This window comes from Oryctolagus cuniculus, chromosome 5, assembly GCF_964237555.1.
Source record: "Oryctolagus cuniculus chromosome 5, mOryCun1.1, whole genome shotgun sequence".
NCBI lineage: Eukaryota > Metazoa > Chordata > Mammalia > Lagomorpha > Leporidae > Oryctolagus > Oryctolagus cuniculus.
Window position 1 is genome coordinate 160,174,627 of NC_091436.1, and position 23,759 is coordinate 160,198,385.

Here is a 23,759-nt window from a genome sequence, read left to right on the forward strand (position 1 = left end):
TTCGCACCACTCAGTCTGCAAAAAAAGTCGAGGGAGGTGTAGACGCTTATGAGACTAAAATGCCATTTCATCGTGTTAAAATACACCCAAAACAAACAAAACAAAACAAAACAAAAAACCCACCCACAAACAAAACTAGGACTTGTTGAACACGGCTCTAAAGCGTATCCAAGAAAGTTTCAAATCCACTAGAGACGTGCCCAAGCTCCCGGCGACCCCGCGGAGAGCCACCTGCGCACCCCGCCTGGGGACGCCGAGACGCGGCAGAACCGTCTGCGCAGCCCGCAGGGTTGGGAGCTGAGGTTCAGGGTTGGGAAAGGGAGGTTGTGGAGCCGGGGACGCATCTCCTCCACGCTGCAACCGCGGACCCGACCTTTCGCACGTATTTGCCTGGCGTGTCAGAGAAGACGATTTGAAACCGGTTCTTTGTTCGTCTCGAAGTCCCCTTGAAGGCAGTGGGGAGGGGGCGGGAGCGGTCACTGGGCCCTTCCCGGGCGCACCAGGCCCAAGCTCAGAACAATCTGATCTCGCGGCCGCCAGAATGGGGCTGGCACCGTCGCTGGGCGAGCGCCCGAGGCCAATCTCCTCACCCTCGCCTCCCTCCCGGCCAGGTGTGGTTCCTGACGGAGGTGAGCTCCTCCGGAGCCCCAAATCCTGTGGCTGCTTTTAAAACTCCTCTCTAATTAGGAGCAGCGGTGAAATCACTTGAGTGATTTTTATCTGTCATGGGAAAGCAAATCCCAACCCAAACCTCAGTTGCCCGTTCCAGCGCCACCAACGCCCCCATTCTCCCTTTAAAAAGTTCTTAATGAAAAAGATAAAGGGGTGGGGGAGGGGCGGGGGATTAGGAGGGAGAGGACAGGAGGCCTCATGTAGATGTGCGGAGAGTAAGGAGGGTGGGAGAGAGCCACCGGGTGTATATGTATTTGGAGGATTTTTTTTTTTTTTGGGTGGCTCTCCGAGGTGGGAGGAGACTAAATCTAGAAGCTAGAAATGAAACAGAATCGCGAAACGTCCTTCGTCCACTAAGTAATCCTTTGCCCTGGGATCCCACGCTGAAGCGGTCCTGGGGGTGGCAGGCTCGGGTCCGCTAAGGCTGGCAGCTCCCTAGACCTCGTGGGCTGGAGCGGAGCCCGGGGCGGCAGCCTGGCCCCGCCGCGTGCGTCCGGGCGCGCCGGGCCTCTCCGGTCCGGCCGCTTCTCCGGGTCTTGCCCATCCCCCACGCCAACCAGGCTGGGGAGGGGCGGCGGGGAGGGAAACTCCCCCGACCCAAAAGTTCCGAGGGGAGAAGCTCCCGGGGAGCTGAGCGCGTAGACATGCCCACTTCTCCAGTGCGAAAACACACAAATTCACACTCTGGGAGCACACCCCGGCAGTCAGCGGGCTTCGGTTCCCCGGCCAGGGATCGACCGGGAAAGCGGGTTGGGGCTGTTAGGAAAAGCCGGAGCTGATGGCGAGATTGCCGCGGCTATAAATCCATCACTTCCCAGGTCAGCTCCGCGAGGTGCTGGGACTGGGGCTGGCGGAGTGAATTCCTGGGCCAGCGCGCATGCGTCGGCAGGTAGCAACCCAGCTCTTTATGACCAGGTGAGATGTTGGTGAGCAGGTAAAAAAGGAGGATTTGCCTAAGCGACTCCAGGGAGCGGGCCCAGCCGAGCCCTCCAGCCTATGCCCGGCGGGGACCCGTCGCCAGGAGCGCTGAGCCGCGATGTCCATACTTGCCAAAATGGGGGACTGGCAGGTACGGGGGTTTGCCCTGGCTGGGGCTGAGGTGGGCGGGGGTGGAGCGGGGGAGGGGGCCGGGAGGGGGAAGGCGGAGAGGAAGCGCCGTGGCCCAGGGCAGGGGAGTGAGGCACGCCTGGCAGCGCCCCGGAGCTCCCGGGAGAGAGAAGACTGGAAAAACGAGAGCAGGCGGCGGCCGCGGCGCTGGGGGCAAAGCGCGCCGCCCGCAGGGCCCGGCGCCGGGGAAAGTCCGGCGCACGCTCCACAGGTGGCCCCGGGGGGTCACTTGTGGTTTGTGCTGCAGCCGTTTCCCTACCGTCCCACCCCCACCCCAAGTAGAAACTTGGTTAGATGACTAATTCAGGAGGGGGGAGGGCGCGGGGCTGGGATTGCCGTGCGCCCTGGAGAAGGTTCCCGGAGCGCTGAGCCTTCGGCCTCGCCCTGGACCCTAGGGCTGTTGCGTTGGGGTGGGGTTCTGGTGCACCTGTCTTGTCTCTCGGATTGTCCCCGGGATCGGGAACCCCAGGGCGGGTGGAGAAGAGGAGTCCCGATGGCCGGGTTGCGGCAGCGAGCTTTAGGAGATACTTAAACGAGTTTGCCCAAAGTTGAGCGACTCACTCTGACTGCTTCCTCAAGTGGGTTTTCGCCTTTTGGGCTACGAATTTGGGAGTGAATGGTGGGCGATGAGCCCAGGGCTCCTGGTTTTGCCCACACCAACACCTGCCAAAGTTGACCCTGGTAGGCCATGGACACCACAAGGCTGAGGGGGCTCTGGACCTTCCTTCTCTTGAGCCCTGGGGCACCCACCCCAGCCACGAGGGCGTTCGCTCAGCTTCCCACTTCCAGACATGTTCCCTAAGGAAAACGGGGGTCGGGTGGGAGTGGGGGTTGGCGGGGGTAGCAGCCTCTCTCCTGCGGATGATTTCAGAATTGGAACCACAGGGCCCGCTTTAGCGCCAGACAAATGAGGCCTGGTTGGGGCGAGACCCAGTGCGCCCACAGCCTGCGGGGCAGCCCTCACGGAAGGCCCAGAGTTTCCCAAAGGAAAGGGGAGGCCCTGCCCCTCCCGGGGCCAGCTCTTTGGGTCCTTTCAGACTTAGGCCATTAAAGTGAAGTTCAGAGAAGTCCCGGCTTTGCGGCTTTCCTGGGAGTTGGAGAAGGGAAGGCGGTTTGCATTTTGTATGTTTTCCCTGTTTTTATGAAGAGCGAACTCTTTTGTACCCCCTCACCCCAGGGAAACCTCACTAAATATTGGCAGTTCCTTCGCCACCGTGAGACTAACTCTACCATTTAAGGATGCAACCCCATACAAAATGCACATTTTGGGGGACCCCCCCTCCCTCCTGGTCCCTGTGGGCTCAGCCTTTCCTAACTTCTCTGGCGGGGAAGTCCCCAGGGAGTCCTTGGGTAGTCTTCCCAGGTGCTTGGGTTCGGCCTGGGGCTGGGCCTGGGCCTTCAGTGGATTCCACTAGGGTTCGGAGGTTGCAGCCAGGAGTCTGGGTCAAGCAAGAGGCTGGAAGCCTGGATTTTGGGTGAGCAGATTTGGGGCCCCGAGGGGCCGGATCCGCCAGGCTCCGCGCTGGGCTCCGGGGTCTCCCCGCGTGGCGACCGCTGGAGGAAAAACACAAGATCGCCCTGGCCCTTCTGTCTCTTGTTTCCCTCGGTGGCTCTGCCCCCTCACACCCCGGCGCCCTGTCCACGCCCCCACCGCAGGCCGACACCCCCCCCCAGCCCCATCCCAGGCCTGGCGCTGCTGTCCTGGGGTCCCGGCGCGTCTGCAGCATTGACATGCAATGAAGTCACTTGTGGTCAGGACGCTCACACACACGCAGCTCGGCGGGCTCCAGGGGCGACCCGGGAGCTCACCCGGCCCTTTCATCAGCGCCCACACTGCGGGCGGCGGCACGGAGCCTGCAGGCCCCAATCCGCACCTCAATGGCGCCCTCGGCGGGAACACGACAGCAGTTTAGCAGCCCCGGCGGGTGCGGAGCCGGAGATCTTGCTGGCGTGGGGCGGTGAGGGGAGGGCAGCTTGGAGGTGGAGCTGGAGGGGGTGAAGGGCCGCAAACGCGCTCCCAGCCCACATCCCAAAAGGCAAGAAAGCGAAACTTGCAGAGTTCGCTTAAGCGCACCGTGGCGAGTCTGCAGGCGTAAAAATCCAAGCTCTCGGGCCTAGGAGGTGGCCTACAGGTCGCCCTGTGCGGCTGGGCCGCTGCGGGGAAGGTGGCGGCGTTCCCTACCGTTCTGCTCCTGACTTTAAGCCACTGCGCTAGGTAGCAGGCCCCGGGGCAGGCCTGCGGGGCCTAGTCCTGGAAGTTGAGCATTTTTGGGGGGCAGGGTACGATGCCAGGACTCTCCAGCCAGAGGTAGCCAAGAGGCTGTGCTCTGTGTTCTGGGGTGGGAAGGAAGGAGAAGCCAACCGGTGCCCAGGATCTCCAAGGGGACCTCAGGCTCAGAATCCCTGTGCCAGCGCTAGCTTTTGCCCTAGTTTTCTTTTTTTTTGGGGGGGGGGGGGAGGAAGGAGACCTCTGTCTTTCTCTGCTTGGCTTGGGGACTTTGCCGAGGTCTAGGGGGAGGGTAATTTCTGCAGCTTTAACTAGGGTGTGTGAGGTGTGTGCGTGGGGGCTTCCTCTTTTTGCCTCCCTTCCACCTGTTAGAGAGCCCATTGGAATTTGCTAAGCTTCCACTGCCCTTACAGGGGATGCAGTGGGGGAACCTGGAGAATTTGCGAGACAGGCCCAGATGGAGGAGATCCTTGGGAGAGCAACTCTAAGAAGTGAGCCATTGCTTTTGGGAGAGGAGAGACGGTGCCTTTCACCAGGAGAAACACAAACGGAAACCTTTTGTGAAAGCCAAATGGAAAAGTTCAGCTAGGGTACTGAACTACTATGCATTTTGGAGTATCACATTAGGTTTTTCCTTTTCTTCCTTTAAAAAGTCGCTAAAACAGAAAGAGAAAACAACAGGAGGCCAGAGAAGCCAGCAGGCCCCTGTGTGGAGCCCGGGAGGGAGCTCACACTGGCCAACTTGGACAAGGGGTGGCTGGGGCCTCCGGGTTCCGCCTCAGCCGGGCACCGCTCCGCCAGCGCGCCGCGTTAGTAACATCAAATCATAAAGGAACTCTCCCTTCTTTAATTAAAAAGGGGAATCTTGGGAAAACTGGGGCAGATTAACACAGAGAAGAGATGGTTCCCAATGATTTATTTTGATGCGTGCATGACGCGGTATGTAGACTTGCAGGCGCACGCGAGCCTGTAATTGGGCTCCACTCCAGAAGCACTGTGCCTCTCCACAGCTCGGTCTTCTAGCCCACGTCGTACCCAGGAAACCTTAGCCCAGACACCAAGCTGAACTGTCAGTTGCTTCTAGTTTCCTGCAAACGGGGGGGGGGGGGGGGGATCATTTAACCCTTGGAGCTCTCAAGTAACCTCTTCAGGATACAACTTTTATTTTATACGCGGCAATTAAGGGATCGCGAACCCCAGCCGAGCGACTAGAGTTGTCTGGCAGAATCTCCAACCTGGGGGGGTGGGAGGGGACCCGGGACGGGCAGCGCTAAGCCAATAAAACTCCCGAGGCTGCGGCCCCGCGGAGGTAACTGCCGGAGCGGAGGCGATCTCTCGTCGGGGAAAAAAAAATCCTGGAGTGCCTTCTCCAGTCTTGGTGGTTATGTTTAATTGCGAAAGGGATAATGATTTCTAATGAAATTGGACGGGGCCGAAAGGGCAGCTCGGAGCGTGGTGGCGGGGGAGGGGGGGGCGCCGCTGCTGGGACCTAGAGTACTCTCTGCTGGGTTTTGCAGAGGACATCTCAGTCCACTAGGAAGCGAAGACAGGACGAAGGGAGTGGGACGAAATTGGGTAGGAACGGGGTTGGGGGGCGCTGGCGCAAGGGGACAGAGGTGAGGCTTGGTGGAAGGTGTCGGCTGGCAGGCAGGTGTGCGCCCTGGGAGCGAGTTCCCGGCCGGGAGAGGCCTTTATACCTGGATCGGAGCAGCCGGCGGCGGACTGTGGTACTGGCGAGCAATTGGACTATTGTTGATATGCTAATGAGGCGATTAGGCTGTTGGTAAAGCGCTGGAAAAGGGAAAAGTTTCTACCATTAGAGGGAGATCTCCGAGCGCACACGGGAGCTCTTTCCCGTCTCTCCTCCTCCTCGCCCTTTTCCTCCTCGCCCTCCTCCTCCTCCTTACCCTCCTCCTCCTCCTCCTTGCCCTCCTCCTCCTCCTCCTCCTCCTTCGCTCACCGCCCGCAGCCGGCACTTTGCGCTTACCCAGAGAGTAGCTCCACTTGGCTGCCGGGCGGAGAGGGGCAGATCCATTCACGCCGATCCATGAAAATGCTTTGGAAACTGACGGATAATATCAAGTACGAAGACTGCGAGGTAAGCGCGGCGCCGGCTCAGTCATTCCTGCGACCGCAGGCTCAGAGCTCGACCCTGTTCCCGGGGCAGCCAGCTGCGAAATGCGGGTGGGACAAACTTTCCCCAGCGCAGCGCCCGCCCCTCGGATTCGCGCGAAGAACGCGGCGGAGCAGACGGAGAGGAAGCATCTTTCGTTTCCCTCCTTCGAAGCCCGTGTCCCACTTTCTCTCTCTCTCTCTCTCTCTCTCTCTCTCTCTTTTTTTTTTTTTTTTTTTGATCAGCTTTGGCTGTGCCACAGAGTGGGCGAAGAAAAGAGCATGGTTTTGTTTCTTGTTTTTGGAAACAATTGCAGGCACTTAGGCACGCTCCTGTCTCTTCCAAGGGCCCAAGAGAAGAGAAAGCAGAGAAAAACCCCGTTTCCCTCCAGGTTGCTCTTTGATCTTTAAGATTTCTTTTTTTTTAAAAATTTCTTCTCTGTCCTTGCTTCCACCCCTCCCCCTTCCTAAAGAGGTTCTCTTCTTGGGTTTGGAGACAGCCCCCCGCACGTTTCGCTCTGAGCTGGGTCGCACCTCCCTGTAAGCGGGTTCAACTTGGGAGCACCCATCCCGGCTGCGGGGCTCTGTGTTCCAAGAAGTTCTAAGGAGCGTCTCCCTCCGAGCTACGGGGTGCGCACACCCCGGGGGCGGGGTAGGATGGGGGAGAAGGCGCTGCGTGCAGCCCGCCTGGCCGCGGGGCTCCCCCCGCCCACCCCAGCACCGGCCCCTGCACCCACCCGCCGCGCGGCTGCACGACCGTGGGAATCTCGGTGCAGCTGCGGGCCACGACCACCTCTGGTGCCGGGAGCCCTACGGGCCGAGAGAGCGCGTCGCTTTGGAGCCCAGTTGAAAACCCAGGATCCCCAGAGCTGGACTTCTTGGGGCAGCCGGGAAGGCCCACGAGCGGCCGACCCATACCCACACACCCACAGAGGCGCTGGGAGCCGGCCTCAAGCTCCCCTCGCAACCCCCACTGAAATGAGTCCGAGGATGGGGAGAGGCCCAGAGTAATCTAAGCAAATGGGTGGCAGTGGCGACTTTTGCTATTTGCCTTTCATTCGCTTTTTGTCACTGGGAGCTGGGCAAAGGGGTGTGAGGGCGGGCGCAGCGGCAGGGGTCTTGTCTTCCCTCGAAATCAGAAACTGGGTTTGCGCGAGCGATGTGTCACCCGCTCCCTCCTTCTTTTCTTCCTGAAGACTGTTTTAAACCTTTCTGCTTCCATACCCTGCTCCTCCTCTTGCCTCTCCTCCCCCTGGTGGATGGGGCGCCGGGTGTCATCCCACGGGGACATGCGTTTCTCTGCGCGCGCGGGGAGGGGCGCAGGGACCCCACGCAGACCGGTCGCTTTGTTTTCGGGACTGGGGTGGGGATGGGAGGCTTTGCGGGCAGGTTGGAACGGAGCGGAGTCCCTCGGTCTCCTAGGACCGGTCACTTAGTCCGGGTCTGGGCCCTGTCGCGGAGGCTGAAAGCAGCTCCAGGTGCCGGCGCCCTGAGCGGGCGCGGGGCGAACCTCAGCTCGGTTCCAGGCACCGAAGGGACAGGCGCTCCCCTGGCAGGACCCTGTGCCGGCGCGTGTGAACGTGAGAGTGAGACCAAAAGAAAGGGAGAGAGAGAGACGAGAGGGAGCGGCTGCAGTCCGGGCTGTTCCCACAACTTTGGCTGCAGCGGGCGGGCGCTGGAGCGGGGTTTCGCAGCCGGCTGGAGGCGGCCGGGTTCTGCCCGGCTCTGCAGGGACACGCAGGAGGCGAGGTGCCGCTTGTTCCGACAGCCCGGCGGGCAGACTGGCAGCGGCGGCGCGCCGGCAGAGCTAGCCTTGTCATCCGGGGGTGGGGGTGGGGGGCGGCGGGCGGGAGTGGCCCAGCCAGTCGGACGGGTTTGTGCCGGGAGCCGGGAGCCCATGCCAGCGGCGCCCGGGCTGGGCCGCCTCGCGTCCGTGCGCGCCCCGGACCCCCGGCCCTGGAGCGGTCTCGGAGGCCGCCGGAGCGCACGGCCACCGTGTCCGAGGGAAGCTCAAGAGGAGGGACCCAAGAGAGGGGCCAGTGGAGCTGACACGCGGGCCGGTCCCGGGCGGAGCGCCGGGCTATGGAGGAGCAGCGCGGCAGCGGGCAGCCGACTTCCGAGTCCCAGGCCCGGCTGCGGAGCAGAGGAGTCCGCGGGCGGAGAGGGTCGGGCAGCACCCGGCGCGCCGAGAGCCCGATGGCCGCTCCAGCCCGCGCCGCGCTGCACCCCGAGGTCTGCCCCTGCCTTTTAGGTCCGATTGTCCTCGCTCGCTTCCTCCCCCTCCCCCTCGCCCGCCCCCCCCCCCCCCGTGCGCTCGGCTCGGCTCGGCCCCCTCCTCCTCCCTCTCTGCCTCCCGCCCTCCCCCTCTCCCTCCCTTCCTCCTCCTCGCAGGCTCTTCCTCCCTCGCGCCCTCCCCTCGCCCCACTCCGCGCTCCTCTCCCTCGCCCACACTTTCTTTCTCACACACGCACGCAGACCCATTCTCGCTCTCGGCGCGCTCTCCCTCTTTCTCTTTCACTTTTGCATGCCCCGCAACCTTTTAAAATGTTGCCCCTTCCCTGTGATTCGCCAGACGCCGCGCCGCGGCCCCCCGCGCGCTCTCCCGCTCCCTCTCTCGCCCGCTTTTTGTCTCCGGCGCTCCCTCTCCCCACCTCCGATTTGCTACACTGAGGCTCCCGTCAATGGACTGCATTGAGAGCCGGCTCCGGCGCGAGTTGCCTCTCCGCTTCACGCTCGATTTCCAGGCATTCTTCCCTTATTAAGTATTCGTGTAATATTAATAGTCATGAATATCTGCTATTAGGAGACTCAAGGAACGCTGCCCGGCGCGGTTATTAGAAGCTCAAGCGAAGCCGCCGCCAAGAAAAGAGGGGGAGACACGGATTAAGGAACACGCACGCACGCACACACACTCACCCACACTTTTTCCCTTTTGGGTTTTTTTTTTAATTTTTATTTTATTTTAAAAAAGAGAACTTTGCATCCTAACCGATCACGGCGAGATAGAGACCGTGCGTTCGACCAGCTGAAGGCGCCGCGCGGATCGGTGGTTCCAGTTCGGATGGATCCGAGCGAGGCTCCCGCGCTCCGGGGAGCGTCGGCGCCGTGACTCGAGTCCGGGGTGGCGCGCGGCTCTCGGCCCCCTTTTGTGTGGGGCGCGCTCGGGCGGCGGGGCAGCCGGGCGCTCCGGGCTTGCCTTTTTTTTTTTTTTTTTTCTTTCCACCCTGACTCGTTACCCCAGACTCTTCGCAGATGTTAGTTCACAGTTTTTCAGCTATGGTGAGTCCCACTCGTCCCCCACCCCCGTCTCCGTTTCCTCGGCGATTCCGGTCGGGCTGCACGCCCGGGGTGCCTATGGGACACCCCCTTCCGTTCGCGTTTCCTTCCCTTGCTTCCCTTCTTTCTCTAGCTCTTTTCCACCCTGAAACCCAGCGCACTGCTGCCCACCCGCGCCCCGGCTCGCCCTCTCCGCGCGCACAGACCTACCCCGCCGCCGCCGCCGCCGCCGCCTGCCCAGGCGTGCTTCGCGGCGTGCTCGCCTTGCTGTCCTCGCGTCCCGAGGTGTTCTCAGCATTGGATGCTTAATCCGTCTGCAGGATGTGGGGGGGGGAAAACCAGCTGCAGCCCGGTGCGCCCCCCTTACCCTCGGGGCCTGAGGCTGCACCTTTGCGGGTTCTCAGAGCCCCGCAATCAACTCTCTCTGCCCGTTTTTGCGAGCGAATTGCAGTGGAGAAACCTAAAATCAGGCGTTTCTTTCGCCCTTCGGGGCTGGGGTGGAAGGGGCGGGGGTGGGGAGGGGGCCTCCGCCCCGGGGTGCTCCTGCTTGTTGGAAATCCAGCGCGGCCCGCATCTTTCTGTTTGAAACCTCTGACTCGAAGCACCCACCCCCCGTTCCCCCTCCGTATCCCATCTAAATCGACCCCTTGGAGGAGGAAAAGCCAGAAAGACCCCCGATCTTGCCGAGAAAGCGCGCCCTAAGCTGGTAATCCCAACGCGTGCTTTCGTTACAGCCCCCTGCGAAATATGTTTCTGTTTAAGCCGTCGTGAAATGGTAATGGTCTTTGAAGGTTGACGATTTTTTTTTTTAATTCCCCCTCCTCCAAATACATGGAGGAGAGTAAACCACGCCAGACAGGTTCAAACTCCGAGCCGCTTCTGCCGCGTCCTGGCGGGAAGGGATGTTGAAGATTTTGCTCGAGGGAGGTTTCGCTCTGCGATTGAACGGGGTGCACCCCGGGAGGCCCCCTTTTCTGTCTGTCCCCCCTGTGCACACACACACACACACCCTTGGAAAGAAACGCCCCGGAGAGCCTCTGGTGTGGGGGGGCGCTCCGCATTGATGCAGTCCTCGGCCGTGTGCGGTGGGGCACGGGCCTGCTTCCCTTCGCGGGCGTTCTGCGGACCGGGCAGCCGGAACGGGCAGGCTCTGCCGAGTGGACGCGGGGTGCCCAGCCCAGCCTCGACACCTCACCTCTGGTTCTCCGCTCTCTTCCAGGACCGTCACGACGGCACCAGCAACGGGACGGCACGGTTGCCCCAGCTGGGCACTGTAGGTCAATCTCCCTACACCAGCGCCCCGCCGCTGTCCCACACCCCCAATGCCGACTTCCAGCCCCCCTACTTCCCCCCGCCCTACCAGCCTATCTACCCCCAGTCCCAAGATCCTTACTCCCACGTCAACGACCCCTACAGCCTGAACCCCCTGCACGCCCAGCCGCAGCCGCAGCACCCGGGCTGGCCCGGCCAGAGGCAGAGCCAGGAGTCTGGGCTTCTGCACACGCACCGGGGGCTGCCGCACCAGCTGTCGGGCCTGGATCCTCGCAGGGACTACCGGCGGCACGAGGACCTCCTGCACGGCCCACACGGGCTCGGCTCAGGACTCGGAGACCTCCCGATCCACTCCTTACCTCACGCCATCGAGGACGTCCCGGTAAGAGGCCCCGCGCCAGGACACGCGGCGCCTGAGCTGGCCAGTGCCCGGAGGAGACCCCGGGACCCCGCGGGCTGGTGGGTTCGGTGATGTTTCCCTTATAATAAAACACTTTATTTTATTTTGGAGGATCTTGGGGGTATGCGTGTGTGTGTGGGGGGGGTGCGCTTTGAGGACCTACACGTAGGGGGTCGAATGAAACAATAATGATTAATAATCATAAGTAGTTGAGATTTCTGCCCGCAGAACAATGGTTCCTGGAGCTCCCTCGAACAATGCCCACACTGCCTTTTCCACCAGCACAGGGATAAATCAGGCGAATGTCACCATGGGAAGTAAACTGTGTTCGATGGGGACAGGGCTTAATTCTCACCGCTGGGTCGGGCCTGGGGGTTTCCCCCTGTCCTGGGCAAGATGTTTTATTTAACCCAAAGAGCTTCACTTGGTGAAGGAAACCGTGGAAACGTTCTAAGAGCATTCTATCCGGATTTTCCAAGCACAAGTGCAGCCCTAAAGTTATACCCACACCCTGTCCTGACTACAGAACAGTAGCAGATCCAAGCTGAGGGGGACATTAAATTGCAACCTTCTCCTCCTCCTAGGGGTGCTAAGTGGTGACCTCGTAAATCATTAGCTGGGTTCCCAACGCCTATCAGAACCTGCCACACCCCATAGGAAACATGAAATTAAATGTTTTGAGGCTATTGAGTAATACACTATTTTATTTGACTTGTAATTCAGTTATCAATAAATGCAGTTTAAAATGATTCCTACATAAGCATGGCATCAGCACTTTTACTGTTCAGTGTGTGCAAGCCAGGCTATTGATAATTTGAAAATACTTTCTGAAATTAAGTTTAAACCAGCATCTCTGCTTCGATTCTATATATTTATGGTTTCCTCCCAACCTTACTGAAATGGAATTAGAGCAAGCCAATAATTTTATTAAAGCTGTAAAGGCTTCTGGTAAAGCTGCTTTGGAGAGGAAATGTATCTGGATGTGATTTTTGCTAAAATGCTATTTCAAATTACTGCATCAAATATTGCAGCAGTATGTCCGTTGACAGTTTAATGATTACTGCATTAGATGTAAGGAAAATGGTCAGATGAACTTACCTGCTTGCTTGGTGGATTTAAGACATTATTTAAGTTCCAGAGGAAAATAGGAAATTTATTACATCATTCATTTGATCCAGTTAATCACTGAAATTTGTTGGTTGTAGTTAGCGACCTTGCATGGAAAACTGGAAAGTAGGTACCTGATTCAGCATAGGGATTAGTAAGCCACAGGCATTGTGTGTGTGTGTGTGTGTGTGTGTGTGTGTGTTTTCATTCTTACATGCTTTTAAAAACTGGTACTTAGCAGTGCATTTTAGGAGTCAAATGAGAGGAGTAATACCTTATAAAAGAGCACTTTAAAAATAGAACTGGAAATCATGATCATTTTAGTTCCCTTCCCAAAGAATCTCTTTGAATCCTTTTCCTCACTTGCTCTCTGCAAATATTTGGATTGCAAAATAATGTTGCAAGCTTTTGGAACTGCTGTGGATTAGAATTGCTCTACTTTGCAAAAAATTTCAGTGGCTGGTGTGAATTCTTAGCACCTGTATAGTCACCCTTTGTGGTGAAATTGGTCAGTAGAAGAAATAAACCAAAAGATCAAATAAAAACAAGGAAACCCAGTTGCTGTTCTTCCTTCTCCCTCCCCCACCTCTAAAGAAGAAAATTCTTTCAAAGGAATTTGGGTCAGCAAGGGGGTTGTTTTCAATTTTCCCATTGCTGCAACAGTTAACCTTTAATAAGAAAGGCTGCTGAATATTTAAGAAAATCAAATCAATGGTGAAAATTATTTAATCATTAATATCTCAGTGGGGTTTTAAACTTAACAGTCTTCCCTGTATGGACAAGAGCTAGAAATAATACAAATAAAAGTATTATGCCACACTGCATTTCCTTTATGGGTTTAGGGTACATGCATAAAGGGATCATATTTCCCCATATAGTTAAAACACAAGAACTGCAGCAGTAGTCATTTCTGAACATTTCTCAATTTAATTATACTTAAATCCAGAAGCACTTTAGGCAAGTTACAAATGAGAGCATTGAGTATAATAAAACCTGTAATAAAGCAACTTAGTACCATCCACCCGGAATCATTGCGATCAGGCACAATTAACAGGAGCATAAATCCAAGACAGAATGGAAAATGTTCGAATCAGTATTATTGTTGGACAAAGACTAGAGAAGGAAGTAATAGTTTTTTAAATGGCAATGCCTGTGTTTGGTAACGATTGCGAAATCTTCTATCTCAGCAGCCCTGGTGCTAATTTGTAAACACAGCCAGACATTATATTGCCTGTCAGCTCTCTGCATTAGAAAACATGATTTCATTTTACTTTCTAATCACGTTTTGACTTGAGCACACGCACGTATATCCATCCATCTGTAAGAAAAGAGAGAGAGAGGGGGAAAGAAAATCCCACGCCAGCGACAAACCTACTGCTGGACAACAGGAAAGCAACCTCAAAAGGGCTTTTTTGTTTCTTCTTGATCATTTTCATATTGTTGTCATTTCCAATTTAGGCAGTAGTATGTTCTTTAAAAATCATTTCTAGTTTTATGCATGTGAAGGTGTGCATAGGTGCTTACTCTTTATCATACGCCCTAAATGGTCTATACTACTCTCTTCTTACTCCCGCCCCTGTCATTTCTATTGTGTTTCTCTGGCTTTTGCTGCCTGAAATACCGGAATCTGTAAAGTCCGAAGCCGCTTAGGCACCAAACTAAAGCCAGGTGCATTTCTAAAGGTTGAGCCAACTGTGAGAAAGACTAGGTGCTCCAAAAGTTGATGTAATTTCCAAAAAAAGTTTATTCCCAACCCCCATCTCCTTCCAACGCAGATTGTTTGGGGGGGGGGGTGGAAGGGAGGGAATGGGGAGGAGAAATTGGCCCTGGGTGTGCAGTGAAACCTCTTGAGTTGCAAAGCCCCAAATTCCAATAAGCCAAGATGAGATGTTTATATATAAATGTCATTATACGGGAGAGGGAATTTCGATTCTACACCTTCCCCTCCCCCCATCTTGCAGGGAATATTCATTTCCTTTTGTTTTGATTATACACTTACATCCATGTGTATCCTTTTGTTGCAGCACGTAGAAGACCCGGGTATTAACATCCCAGATCAAACTGTAATTAAGAAAGGTAAGCCATTTCCTTCTGCATTCCAAGCATGTCCTTACAGGCAGAGCGCTATTTAAAAGAACTTGCAGAGCTGTATTTATTTTTTCAAATAGGATTTCCTAAAGGCTCAGAATTAGCAAATAGATAGGCATAGAACAGCAGTGCTTAAATAATCGGCTTTCAGTATCTTAGTAATGGCAACAGGCTAGCTTTGTTCTGAATCATGATTTGACCGTTTAATTTAGTTTAATGGTATCTGGACAAACAGATGAAATGTGCAATAGCTGAACTGGTTTAGAAGTGGCATTTCGATTTTGGAATGTTTTAATAATTTAGATAATCCATCGTGTGGAGTTAAGGCCAAAAGTGTTAAGAGGTGTATGATGCTACAATAGTGCAAATGATTTAGCATTACTATTCAGTAAGATAATAAAAAGCACTCAGCAAAGGAAAAAACTTTCATTTTCTTCAGTCTCTTGTTAGCTGTTTAAGTTTTAAAACTTTGTGAATTAGGTTAATAAAAATTTAGTTTTTGATTAAAATTAGCATCTTGAAGATGGCAGGATTATTAGTTTATTTGCTCAGAACAGAAATTGTTGGAAGCGTCAAGTGATTTGATGGATTTGTAATTTATATTGTGTTTAGTGAGTAGAAATAAAGTTTCCTGGATTAAATGCTGTTGACTGTTGGTAGCAGCTTTTTTTTTTTTTTTCTTTTTTGGTTATGGTGGCAATATTACATTTCAGGATTCTAAGCACCACCAGAGGATGATGCTATATAAAACTGTTCTCATTTCTAACCCCAATCAGTATATTGTTAGCTAGTTTAAAGTTTCATTTTTTGCATCTGTGAAGTCTTTGTCACGTCAAATTAGATGTGCAAGGGATAAATCTTGGGAGATGCTCTTTCCAAGTCGACATGATAATTGGCTCTTTTATTAGTAATCTCTCAAGAGTTCGTTTAACTCCTATTGTCTCTATTAGCCTCCCCAGAGCTATTAATGTCACAAGTGATCTATCCAAAACCTACAGACCCCCACCTCCCCATCCAGCCAGAATATCCCCATTAAAGAACGCACAAGGAGCCCTATGATGCAATTCTGTGCATACTTCATGTCTCCAATGTGGAATGCTTAACTACTAACGCATACCGTGCAGAAATGGCTGGGAATCTGTCTGAACTGTACTGGTGCTGAGAACATGTAACACATTAGTTAGACTTTGTGCTGCTCTTGATTTTTTTCTAACAATGTGGGGAGAGGGTGGGTCCAACACTGAAGAGCTGGTGTACTGTGTATTTCCTCCTCCTCAGTGAAGGTGTTTCAGGCGAGAGGGGCAATTAACTACTGCCCCTAAGGGACGCCCGCGGCTAGTACTCCAAGCCTGGTCCTCTTCCCTCTTCCTCCTACTGGGACTGGAACGCATCTCCAACAGCTACTTCTTTTTAAGAGCAGCGGCCTGGTACCCTAACCGAGATGCCCCTTCACTGGCTGCTCCAGCCGTTTAAGCGGTCTGTCGGCCCGTGTCGATAATCGGTCTTGGAGGCCGACTCCAAGCCCCTCACCCCGCAAAAACCCGAAAGGGCACTTGACTCGCTCTCGGTCTGCAACCCCAGCCCCCGCCCCGGCCCCTCGCCTCGGGGTCCCGGAGCCCACGGGGTCACTGTTTCACCGCCCAGCTGTGCCCGGCACGGTCGGCGGCGGCCCCGGGGGCACGGGCAGGGGCCAGGGGCGGCCCCGGGGGCAGGGGCGAGACCCCACGCGCAGGGTCGAGCGATGCTGGGAGAGGTGGGGGAAAGGGTTCGAGTCTCAGCGCTGAAAAAAGCGGGGTGCGGCGCCGGCCCAGCAGGATTTGGGGGTATCCTCGACGCCCACACGCAGCCCCTCTGTCTCCGCAGGCCCCGTGTCCCTGTCCAAATCCAACAGCAACGCCGTCTCCGCCATCCCTATCAACAAGGACAACCTCTTCGGCGGGGTGGTGAACCCCAACGAAGTCTTCTGTTCAGTTCCGGGTCGCCTCTCGCTCCTCAGCTCCACCTCGAAGTACAAGGTCACAGTGGCGGAAGTGCAGCGGCGCCTCTCACCGCCCGAGTGTCTCAACGCATCGCTGCTGGGCGGAGTGCTCCGGAGGTGAGGCCCGCCGCGCCCGCGGCCGGGGGACGCACTGCGCCTGCGCCGGCGCGGCGGCGACGCCGACAGGGCTCGCGCGCGGCGACCCTCCCTTCTAGGGGAGGAAAGGGGCGGGGAGAAGGGCGCCGGAGCGAGGGGGTGGGACCTAGGGGCGGGGCGAGGCGGCGCGCGCCTGCGCTCTCCGCCGCCTTTCCGCGCGCGCGCGCCCCGAACGCCGCCGCGCGCTCGCCGGACTCGCCGGTGCCCCGCCTCCGCGCGCACGCGCAGCTCGCTCGCCGCGGGCTCAGTCCCGGCCGCCGCAGCCGCGGGGCGCCGTGCAGCCGCCTTTTTGCGCTCTGCACAGACCTTGCATGCCCAGCGAAACTTCCTCTCGGGCTCCTCGCTTTGCCTGACCCCTTGTAGAGCCTCTAACAGCTGTCCCCCGAGCAGGGTTTTAATAGAATGGCTTTGAGTAGAGGAGGAGAGTAGTGGTTCCCGACAAAGACAGCCCCTTGCACCCCAGCCTCGGGCCAGAGGCGCTGGCATCTGGTGGTCGCACTGCCCCGGGCCCCTGCAGTGTGCCAGGAAGCGCGCGAGGCACGTTTTCCCACCTTGCTTGCCTGGGTCCAGGCCAGGGCCGGAGCCTCTCCTCACCCCTGCAGGGCGGGAGTCCTCCCTCTCCTGGCCTAAGATTTTCTTCCCTGGGGTCGTGGAGGCCAAGCGCCTACCCTCAGGGCAGGGTTCTCCCCGCTGTGGGCTTGCACTCCCAGGGCTGCACCCAAATGGCGACTTGTGGGTCGTGGTATAGCACACGTCTCCTCTTTGTCCTGGGGTCCGTCCAAGAACTTCATGGTTTTGATCTAGGATGTAGGGCCCCACAGTTCCACGATGGTGGGAATGTCCCATCCGAAGCCTGGAAGGTTTTAGCATCCCGCCTTCCCAGTCATTTTGCTTTGCGTTTGTTAAGGTTTCACTGACTCGGATCTTCGCTCTGCCCTCTGCTGTCCCCTCCCTTCCCCCCACCCCCTATACTGGAGACTGTTTACCTGGGGGAGTATAATCTAATCCACACAATTAAAGAGCACTTGAGTAGGGAATAAAATCTGAAATTAATTAATTTGCTGTTTTATTTAAACAATTTATCTTAACCACTTTCTGATGATGGGAGTCTATTTAGACATCTATTTAGAACTGTCTCCATTGTCTGAAATCGGCAAGTTTTTGAAGACTGATATCACCAGTGAGGCTGGTGACATGGCCTGTAAACAGTTGGTGAAGTGCATTTCCCACTGGGGCTGGAGCCAGAGCAAGAAACGTGAGAGTGATGATAACTTTGGTTACTCTGAACAACCTAACAGCAGATCTCACAAAAACCAGTTAAAGACTCCATTGGGATTTGTGTGATTGTAACAACAGGAAGACTACACAGTAATCAGCTAAACTCAGAATACCTCAAGCCCTGGAGATCGGCCGCGGTGGGTTGTTTGTGGCTCTTCTTTACAGAGTTGGGAAATCAGAACTTCCCAACCTGCCACAGTAGTTGCAGTAATAAGTGAACACAGGGGATGCTTTCCAGTGTAAGAAGCATTGGCGTTGCTTTCTCCTGATCTTTCTGTGCAGCCTTCCTTCCTTGGTCCCCATCCCTTAAATGTTTTGGGGCTAAGCTTCTGTTTCCCACGGTGCATTCTAGGACGCTTTCAAGAGAACTGCAGAGCGATGCGGAGCAACTCGATGTCTTCTGAATCCCTTCTTTGCATGTATTTGTGTAACAGGGCGAAGTCTAAAAATGGAGGAAGATCTTTAAGAGAAAAACTGGACAAAATAGGATTAAATCTGCCGGCAGGGAGACGTAAAGCAGCCAACGTGACCCTGCTCACATCACTAGTGGAGGGTAAGCAGGCGAATCCACTCGCTAACTGGAAGGGAACTGCTTTTTGGGGAAATGGATGACTTTTAGTGGCCAGATGTTTGGTTGTATTTTGTGTGAACTGGGCAGCTTCATTTTTCCAGAGCACATAGCCGGAAGTGAAGGGAATTCTAGCATGCCAAACCACTATTTGCAAATACTGCTGTTCTCCTTCCTGCTTGCCTTCTCCCTCAAAATTACACCTCCCTCGCCTGATTCTGACCTAAACAATGTGCAAATTTAAGAATTGCACATTTTCCAAGTTCCTGTCTCCTTTCAAGAGCTCAGCAGTAAATCACTTAAGTTATTCTGACATCTGCGTTTGAGAAATGCGTGACCATTACTTCCTGAATTAATTTGGGAATCTTTGACCTGCATCCTGATTTAAGACCGTCCTGAAAGCTCAGGGTTATATGCCTTTTAGGTTTTTGTTTTCCAAACATATTCTCCCTTATCTCTTGTTTAACTGTGCTTCTCTTGGGGAGAGGAAGAAAAGTGAATAATTTCAGACTCGGATTGTTTGGATAAGGAAAAAAAAAGAATGAAAGAGTGTAAGCATTGCCCAAAGTTCCTCATGGCAGTTTTTAAGACACACACACACACACACACACCCCCTTCCCAGCTCCCCAAAACAAAAAGCCCACCCTGTCCTCGCTTCTTGCTCTACAGTATGAATTGTCTCCAAAATCCACTCACATTCCTGCTGCCTGTTATATTTTCAGATATTTCACTGGCGGATGTTTGGCTGTGTTGGAAGGAGAATAGCTCTCACATTTTTTGTCTTTGTGTCCTATTGTAAATGTCTCCTGCTAATAAAGAAGAAACAAAGGGCACTTACATTTCAAGCAGATTTAAAAGTAGCAGTTATATTTAAAGAAGTACTTTTTCTCTTATTTACACTTGGGATTTGAGAAGATACATTGCAGCTGAGTACAGGTTCTTTGTAAATTTCTTCAAAATGATGTTTGGTAGTCGTGGAAAATATGATAATAATCTGACTGCTTGAAACATCAGCAATTGTTCAGTGCCAGAAAGTCAACTACAGTAGCATTATATTAAAAATAATAACAGTCCGTAGAGGAGCCACTGTTCGTACCCCCGGAGAGTTGTATACCAAGAAAATGGTAGTGGTGGCCTCGGGTGTAGCGTGAGACCTGGCAGGGCTTGGGGGCTGATGCTGTGGCAGGGAGGCGGTTTCTGGAGAACTGTTATTGTTTGTGATCCGCTCCATTTTATGGAAACAAGCTCTGCGGAGAGAGCTTTGATGCTCTAATTGGCGCATGCGTTCTTCCGGAGCTGGAGCTAATGGCAGGAAGCCCTGCAGTAAAAACCAACTGGTTCAGGAAATTAAAACCAAAGATTCGAAAATCAACAACACAGACAGACTCAGTGGAGTGACCCTCAAATCCTTTTGGTTAATCGGGTTGGATGAACAGATAATTATACGTGATCAAGTTAAAATGTAAACCCTCAGTGGTTCCCTTGCAGAAAAGCTCAAGGAGTAATTATGAATATCATTTATGAACGTGTTGATAGGTGTGAGGTTGGACTACAAGAAATGTTTTAGAAGAGAAGTGGGGAAAGTGCCATTCAGCTGGTGAATGGGATTTACATTTTCAAATCTTGGCCTTGTAGGGACCAGAGGCTGTTTTCTCCTGATAAAAGCATCCACCAGGCCTTCAGAGGAGGGCACAGAATCCCTGAAATGAGAGAAGTTGTTTGTGTTTGCTTCGGCCTCTGGGTTAAGGAAATCAGGGAGCGGGGAGGGAGTTTTGATCCTGACTCTTCCTCCTCTGGCCCTCACCTCCCGTCTCTCCCCTCCTACCAGGAGAAGCCGTCCACCTAGCCAGGGACTTTGGGTATGTGTGCGAAACTGAATTTCCTGCCAAAGCAGTAGCTGAATTTCTCAACCGACAACATTCCGATCCCAATGAGCAAGTGACAAGAAAAAACATGCTCCTGGCTACAAAGTAAGGCATTTCCCTCGGCGGTCTGTGTCTCCATGTCAGCTTCGCTCTCCCTTTCCTCCTTTTATGCTAATCAGCTTTGTGTGGTCAGTATTGAAGCTGCAGCAGTTTTAAGACCAGGATCCCTGTTGTAGGGGAGCCTGGAGTGGCAGTGTTTGTGCCCTCCCATCTTTCCTCTGTCTTCTGTTCCACTATTGCTCTGTTGCCTGCCCAGAAGCGGGGTAGGGTTGGGGTTTGATGGGAAGCTGAGTGCAGGTTTGTGGCTGTGCTGTTTCACAAAGACCAGAATGAAATCCTCACATGGGTGACAGGTTCACCTCCATCAGCTGTTGTCTCCTGTCAACATGTTCTCCAAGGACAAAGATTAAGCATCGGCCTGCAAAATGGGCGAGGCGGGAGCCGTCCTAGTTTCAACCCTACTCCCTTATTCCATTTCTCACCTTCCTTTTCGCTCCCTGTTCAAAAATGCCACACACACACGCACACACACACACACACACACGCCTCTACCCCACAAGTTTGAGCCTACAGGCAACACGTCGGAGGTTTCCGAATGGCCCAAGTTATATTCCCACCGGTGCCGGGGCTGAATGGGCTTCTCCAGGTGGTGTGTGAAAAGAAAATGACTGTTTTGATATGTTTTCTGGAAATTAAAAGGCTTGTTTGGAAGCCCTTAATTATCAAAAGTCCATGTCGCAGAGGGCAGAAGCAGAGGCCTTGGGCGGGGCAGGGTTTCTGGCCCTGGGACATCATCTGGCCTTGGAGGAGGAAAGCAGTCCCCCCCCAACACCTCCCCCAGGCCAAGCTGCTGCTGCCTCCAGACAGCCTAACTCAGGGCCGCGCTTCCGGGGGTGTGGAGGCCTCCTTTCTAACTTTTCCAAATCTGTTCAGGAATTCTAACTTTTCCTCTTCCCTTGGGCTTCTGAGCCTTCTAAATAGATAATTTTTTTCTCTTTTAATTTTTAGGCCCGTGGGGGTGGGGAGAGGAGGGGTGGGAAATTGAAGCACCTGTTTCTTCCCCGAACCACCTAGAATTACTGCTGAGTAACAGGGTTCCTCAAGCCCATTATTTCTGAAAGGCAAAATCACCCCCCAAGTAAAGATTTTTGCCTTTTTGAATAATCCCAGAGTTTTGCCCTTTTCTGTCTGAATTCAGCCTGGTTTGAGTTGGAGCTGAATGTGAGGGGACTTGACTGAGGGCTCCCTGGAGGAAGGGGTGCAGAGTGAGCCCAGGATATTTTGCACAGGAAGCCTCACGGGGCGGGGCGGGAAGCGTGCACGGAACTGGGGAGATGCTGTGTTTCTGACTGTAGCTCTGGCTCTCTGTGCGTCTCTCCCAGTTGTGAGATGTCTTCCTGAGTCTGGGATGGCTTGGTGTCAGTGAGGAAAGGTGGGGGTGGAAGTTTGGCACGAGTGAGAAAGGGGTGCCTGTGTGTGTGTGTGTGTGTGAGAGAGAGAGAGAGAGAGAGAGAGGAACAGCATGCCTTGGGGGAAGACGAGACGGCTGAGTGGGCGCTGAGAGGGGCCTGGCCTCCATGCCCTCTTGGACCCGCAGTCCATCTCAGGCAGGCAGAGGGCACTGCAGGGGGAGGAGAGGTTTGCTCCTGGCTGCCGGCGCCCCAAGCAGAACCTCACCTCCTCCCTCTCTCTGTCTCTCTGCTCTCCTGTGCTGCAGACAGATTTGCAAAGAGTTCACCGACCTGCTGGCCCAGGACCGGTCTCCCCTGGGGAACTCGCGGCCCAACCCCATCCTGGAGCCGGGCATCCAGAGCTGCCTGACTCACTTCAACCTCATCTCCCACGGCTTCGGCAGCCCGGCCGTGTGCGCCGCGGTCACGGCCCTGCAGAACTATCTCACCGAGGCCCTCAAGGCCATGGACAAAATGTACCTCAGTAACAACCCCAACAGCCACACGGACAACAGCGCCAAAAGCAGCGACAAAGAGGAGAAGCACAGGAAGTGAGCAGGTGCCGGACTGCTCTCCCCGCCGTCGGGGGCGCCGCCGCGGCCCCTGCCTCGACCTCCCCGTCAGCGCCGACAGCCCCTGCCCTCTTGTGGCGCCCGAGAGAACATGAACAGGCCGTGAAGCCCGCCGAGAAAAGTTCTGTCGAGTTTGTGAACAGTCTTTTTTTTTTTTTTAATCAACAACAGCAACAAAAATAAATAAATAAAAACTTTTTTTCTAGAAAAAATAACATAAAAATTAAAAAAAAATTATATGAGCTTCATGGGACTGAATCACCACCTTCCCTTACACACTCCAGATTGTAGCCATACTAAAAGAATAATAATAATAAAAGGCAAAAAGGATAATGACATTTTTATCAGTATTGTGAATAAACTTGAACACAAATACACGAAGTTCCATGTCATGTCTTCAGTTGTAGAAGTTTTCCCTCCTCAAGGTAAAGCGACCAACTTGAACTCTGGCAACACGATTCAGTTCTATAAGGGAATCAGTGTTCACGACTCTGTATATATTTATTTATGTGTAATTTAATGGGAATTGTAAATATGGTGAGTCTGTTTTAAGCCTTTTTTTATTTATCTGGTGATCTCGTTTACCTCTTGTTTAGTGGGTTCTGAATCTTTCCTATTAGTTCTTCATTGTGGTTCATGGTACTTACTTAGAAATCCAAGGTTTGGGGAACTTTTTTTTTTTTTTCTCCCCCCTCTGGGATTCATGAATTTAGCCCTGTCGTAGCATGTTAAAGGTGACAATGAAACAGCTGAACAGATTTTAAAAAGTAAAATAAAATTTATTTATAATTAGTGTTACGTTTAGCTTTTCATTGAAATGAAAGTAAAAAGTGATGCTGGACCCCAGGATGATTTTTAAACTTGAGTGGTTTGATAACCCTTCTGTGTATCATGGGGAGGAAAAACAAAAGTTTATTTTATTCCACTGTCCTCCCTTGAAACCATCATTTGAGCAATAAATGGATATTGTCTTTAAACCAAGGGTTAGGGATTCTCTCTCTCTCTCTCTCTCTGTTTCTCTCTCTCTCTTTTTGTTCAGAGAACTTCAAACATTTGGGAGCACCTGGTAGTCTGTATTTCGCTGGCCATATTGGAAGCAGTTCTAGTTGTATTGTATTGAGTTGTGCTGGCAGTAGTTTCCATGCCTGTCAATGTATCATAGTCCTTTGTTGCCCAGATAAATAAATATTTGATACGCTTTATGTCGATTTTTTTTTATTCAGTGGCTGTCTTTACCCAGGCGTATTTTTGTTCTTGGCAGTATTTTTTATTCAGTATGGTTACAGTAATTGAGTTTAACTCTCCCTTGCCAATTGCTCCTTGCAATAAGCAGCTGAACCCATTGTTTCCCTCAAGTATAATAAAAACTTACTTTCAACTTGGAGTTCAGAGCAGGGTATCATTTAGATATTCCACTGAGTCTGTATTCAGACAAATGACACAATAAAACCCAATGTATTCTTTTGGATAAAAGATTGTTTGTACTGCTAAAGGAATGACATACTATCTTTTCCTTACTAGAAACATTAATTTTATTATTAAAAATAAAGTTTAATTTTATTTATGTTGT

The 23,759-nt window shown here is 53.4% G+C and overlaps 1 protein-coding gene and 1 long non-coding RNA gene across 11 annotated transcripts; one reads left to right on the top strand and one right to left on the bottom strand.

Moving 5' to 3' along the window:
- Positions 1-1,534: 1,534 nt before the first annotated feature.
- TFAP2A (transcription factor AP-2 alpha) lies at positions 1,535-23,391 on the top strand. Of its 10 annotated transcripts, none has more exons than XM_051855128.1 (8): positions 1,535-1,587; positions 10,614-10,667; positions 10,811-11,048; positions 14,198-14,249; positions 16,125-16,356; positions 18,108-18,226; positions 20,070-20,211; positions 21,884-23,391. In XM_051855128.1, exons 1-8 carry the CDS (start codon positions 1,550-1,552, stop codon positions 22,170-22,172), a joined length of 1,164 nt encoding a protein of 387 aa, XP_051711088.1. In that variant the 5' UTR covers positions 1,535-1,549; the 3' UTR covers positions 22,173-23,391. The 10 variants fall into 10 exon arrangements, with proteins under 10 accessions (XP_051711088.1, XP_051711087.1, XP_002714211.1 ...); XM_051855127.2 differs by lacking the exon at positions 1,535-1,587 and adding an exon at positions 1,599-1,741 and having other exon boundaries at positions 10,614-10,671; XM_051855124.1 differs by lacking the exon at positions 1,535-1,587 and adding an exon at positions 6,401-6,510.
- LOC108177397 (uncharacterized) lies at positions 5,379-6,298 on the bottom strand. The gene is made up of 2 exons (XR_001794186.3): positions 5,994-6,298; positions 5,379-5,797 (listed from the first exon to the last, which is right to left on the bottom strand). It is a non-coding gene; the product is annotated as an uncharacterized lncRNA (long non-coding RNA).
- Positions 23,392-23,759: the final 368 nt, after the last annotated feature.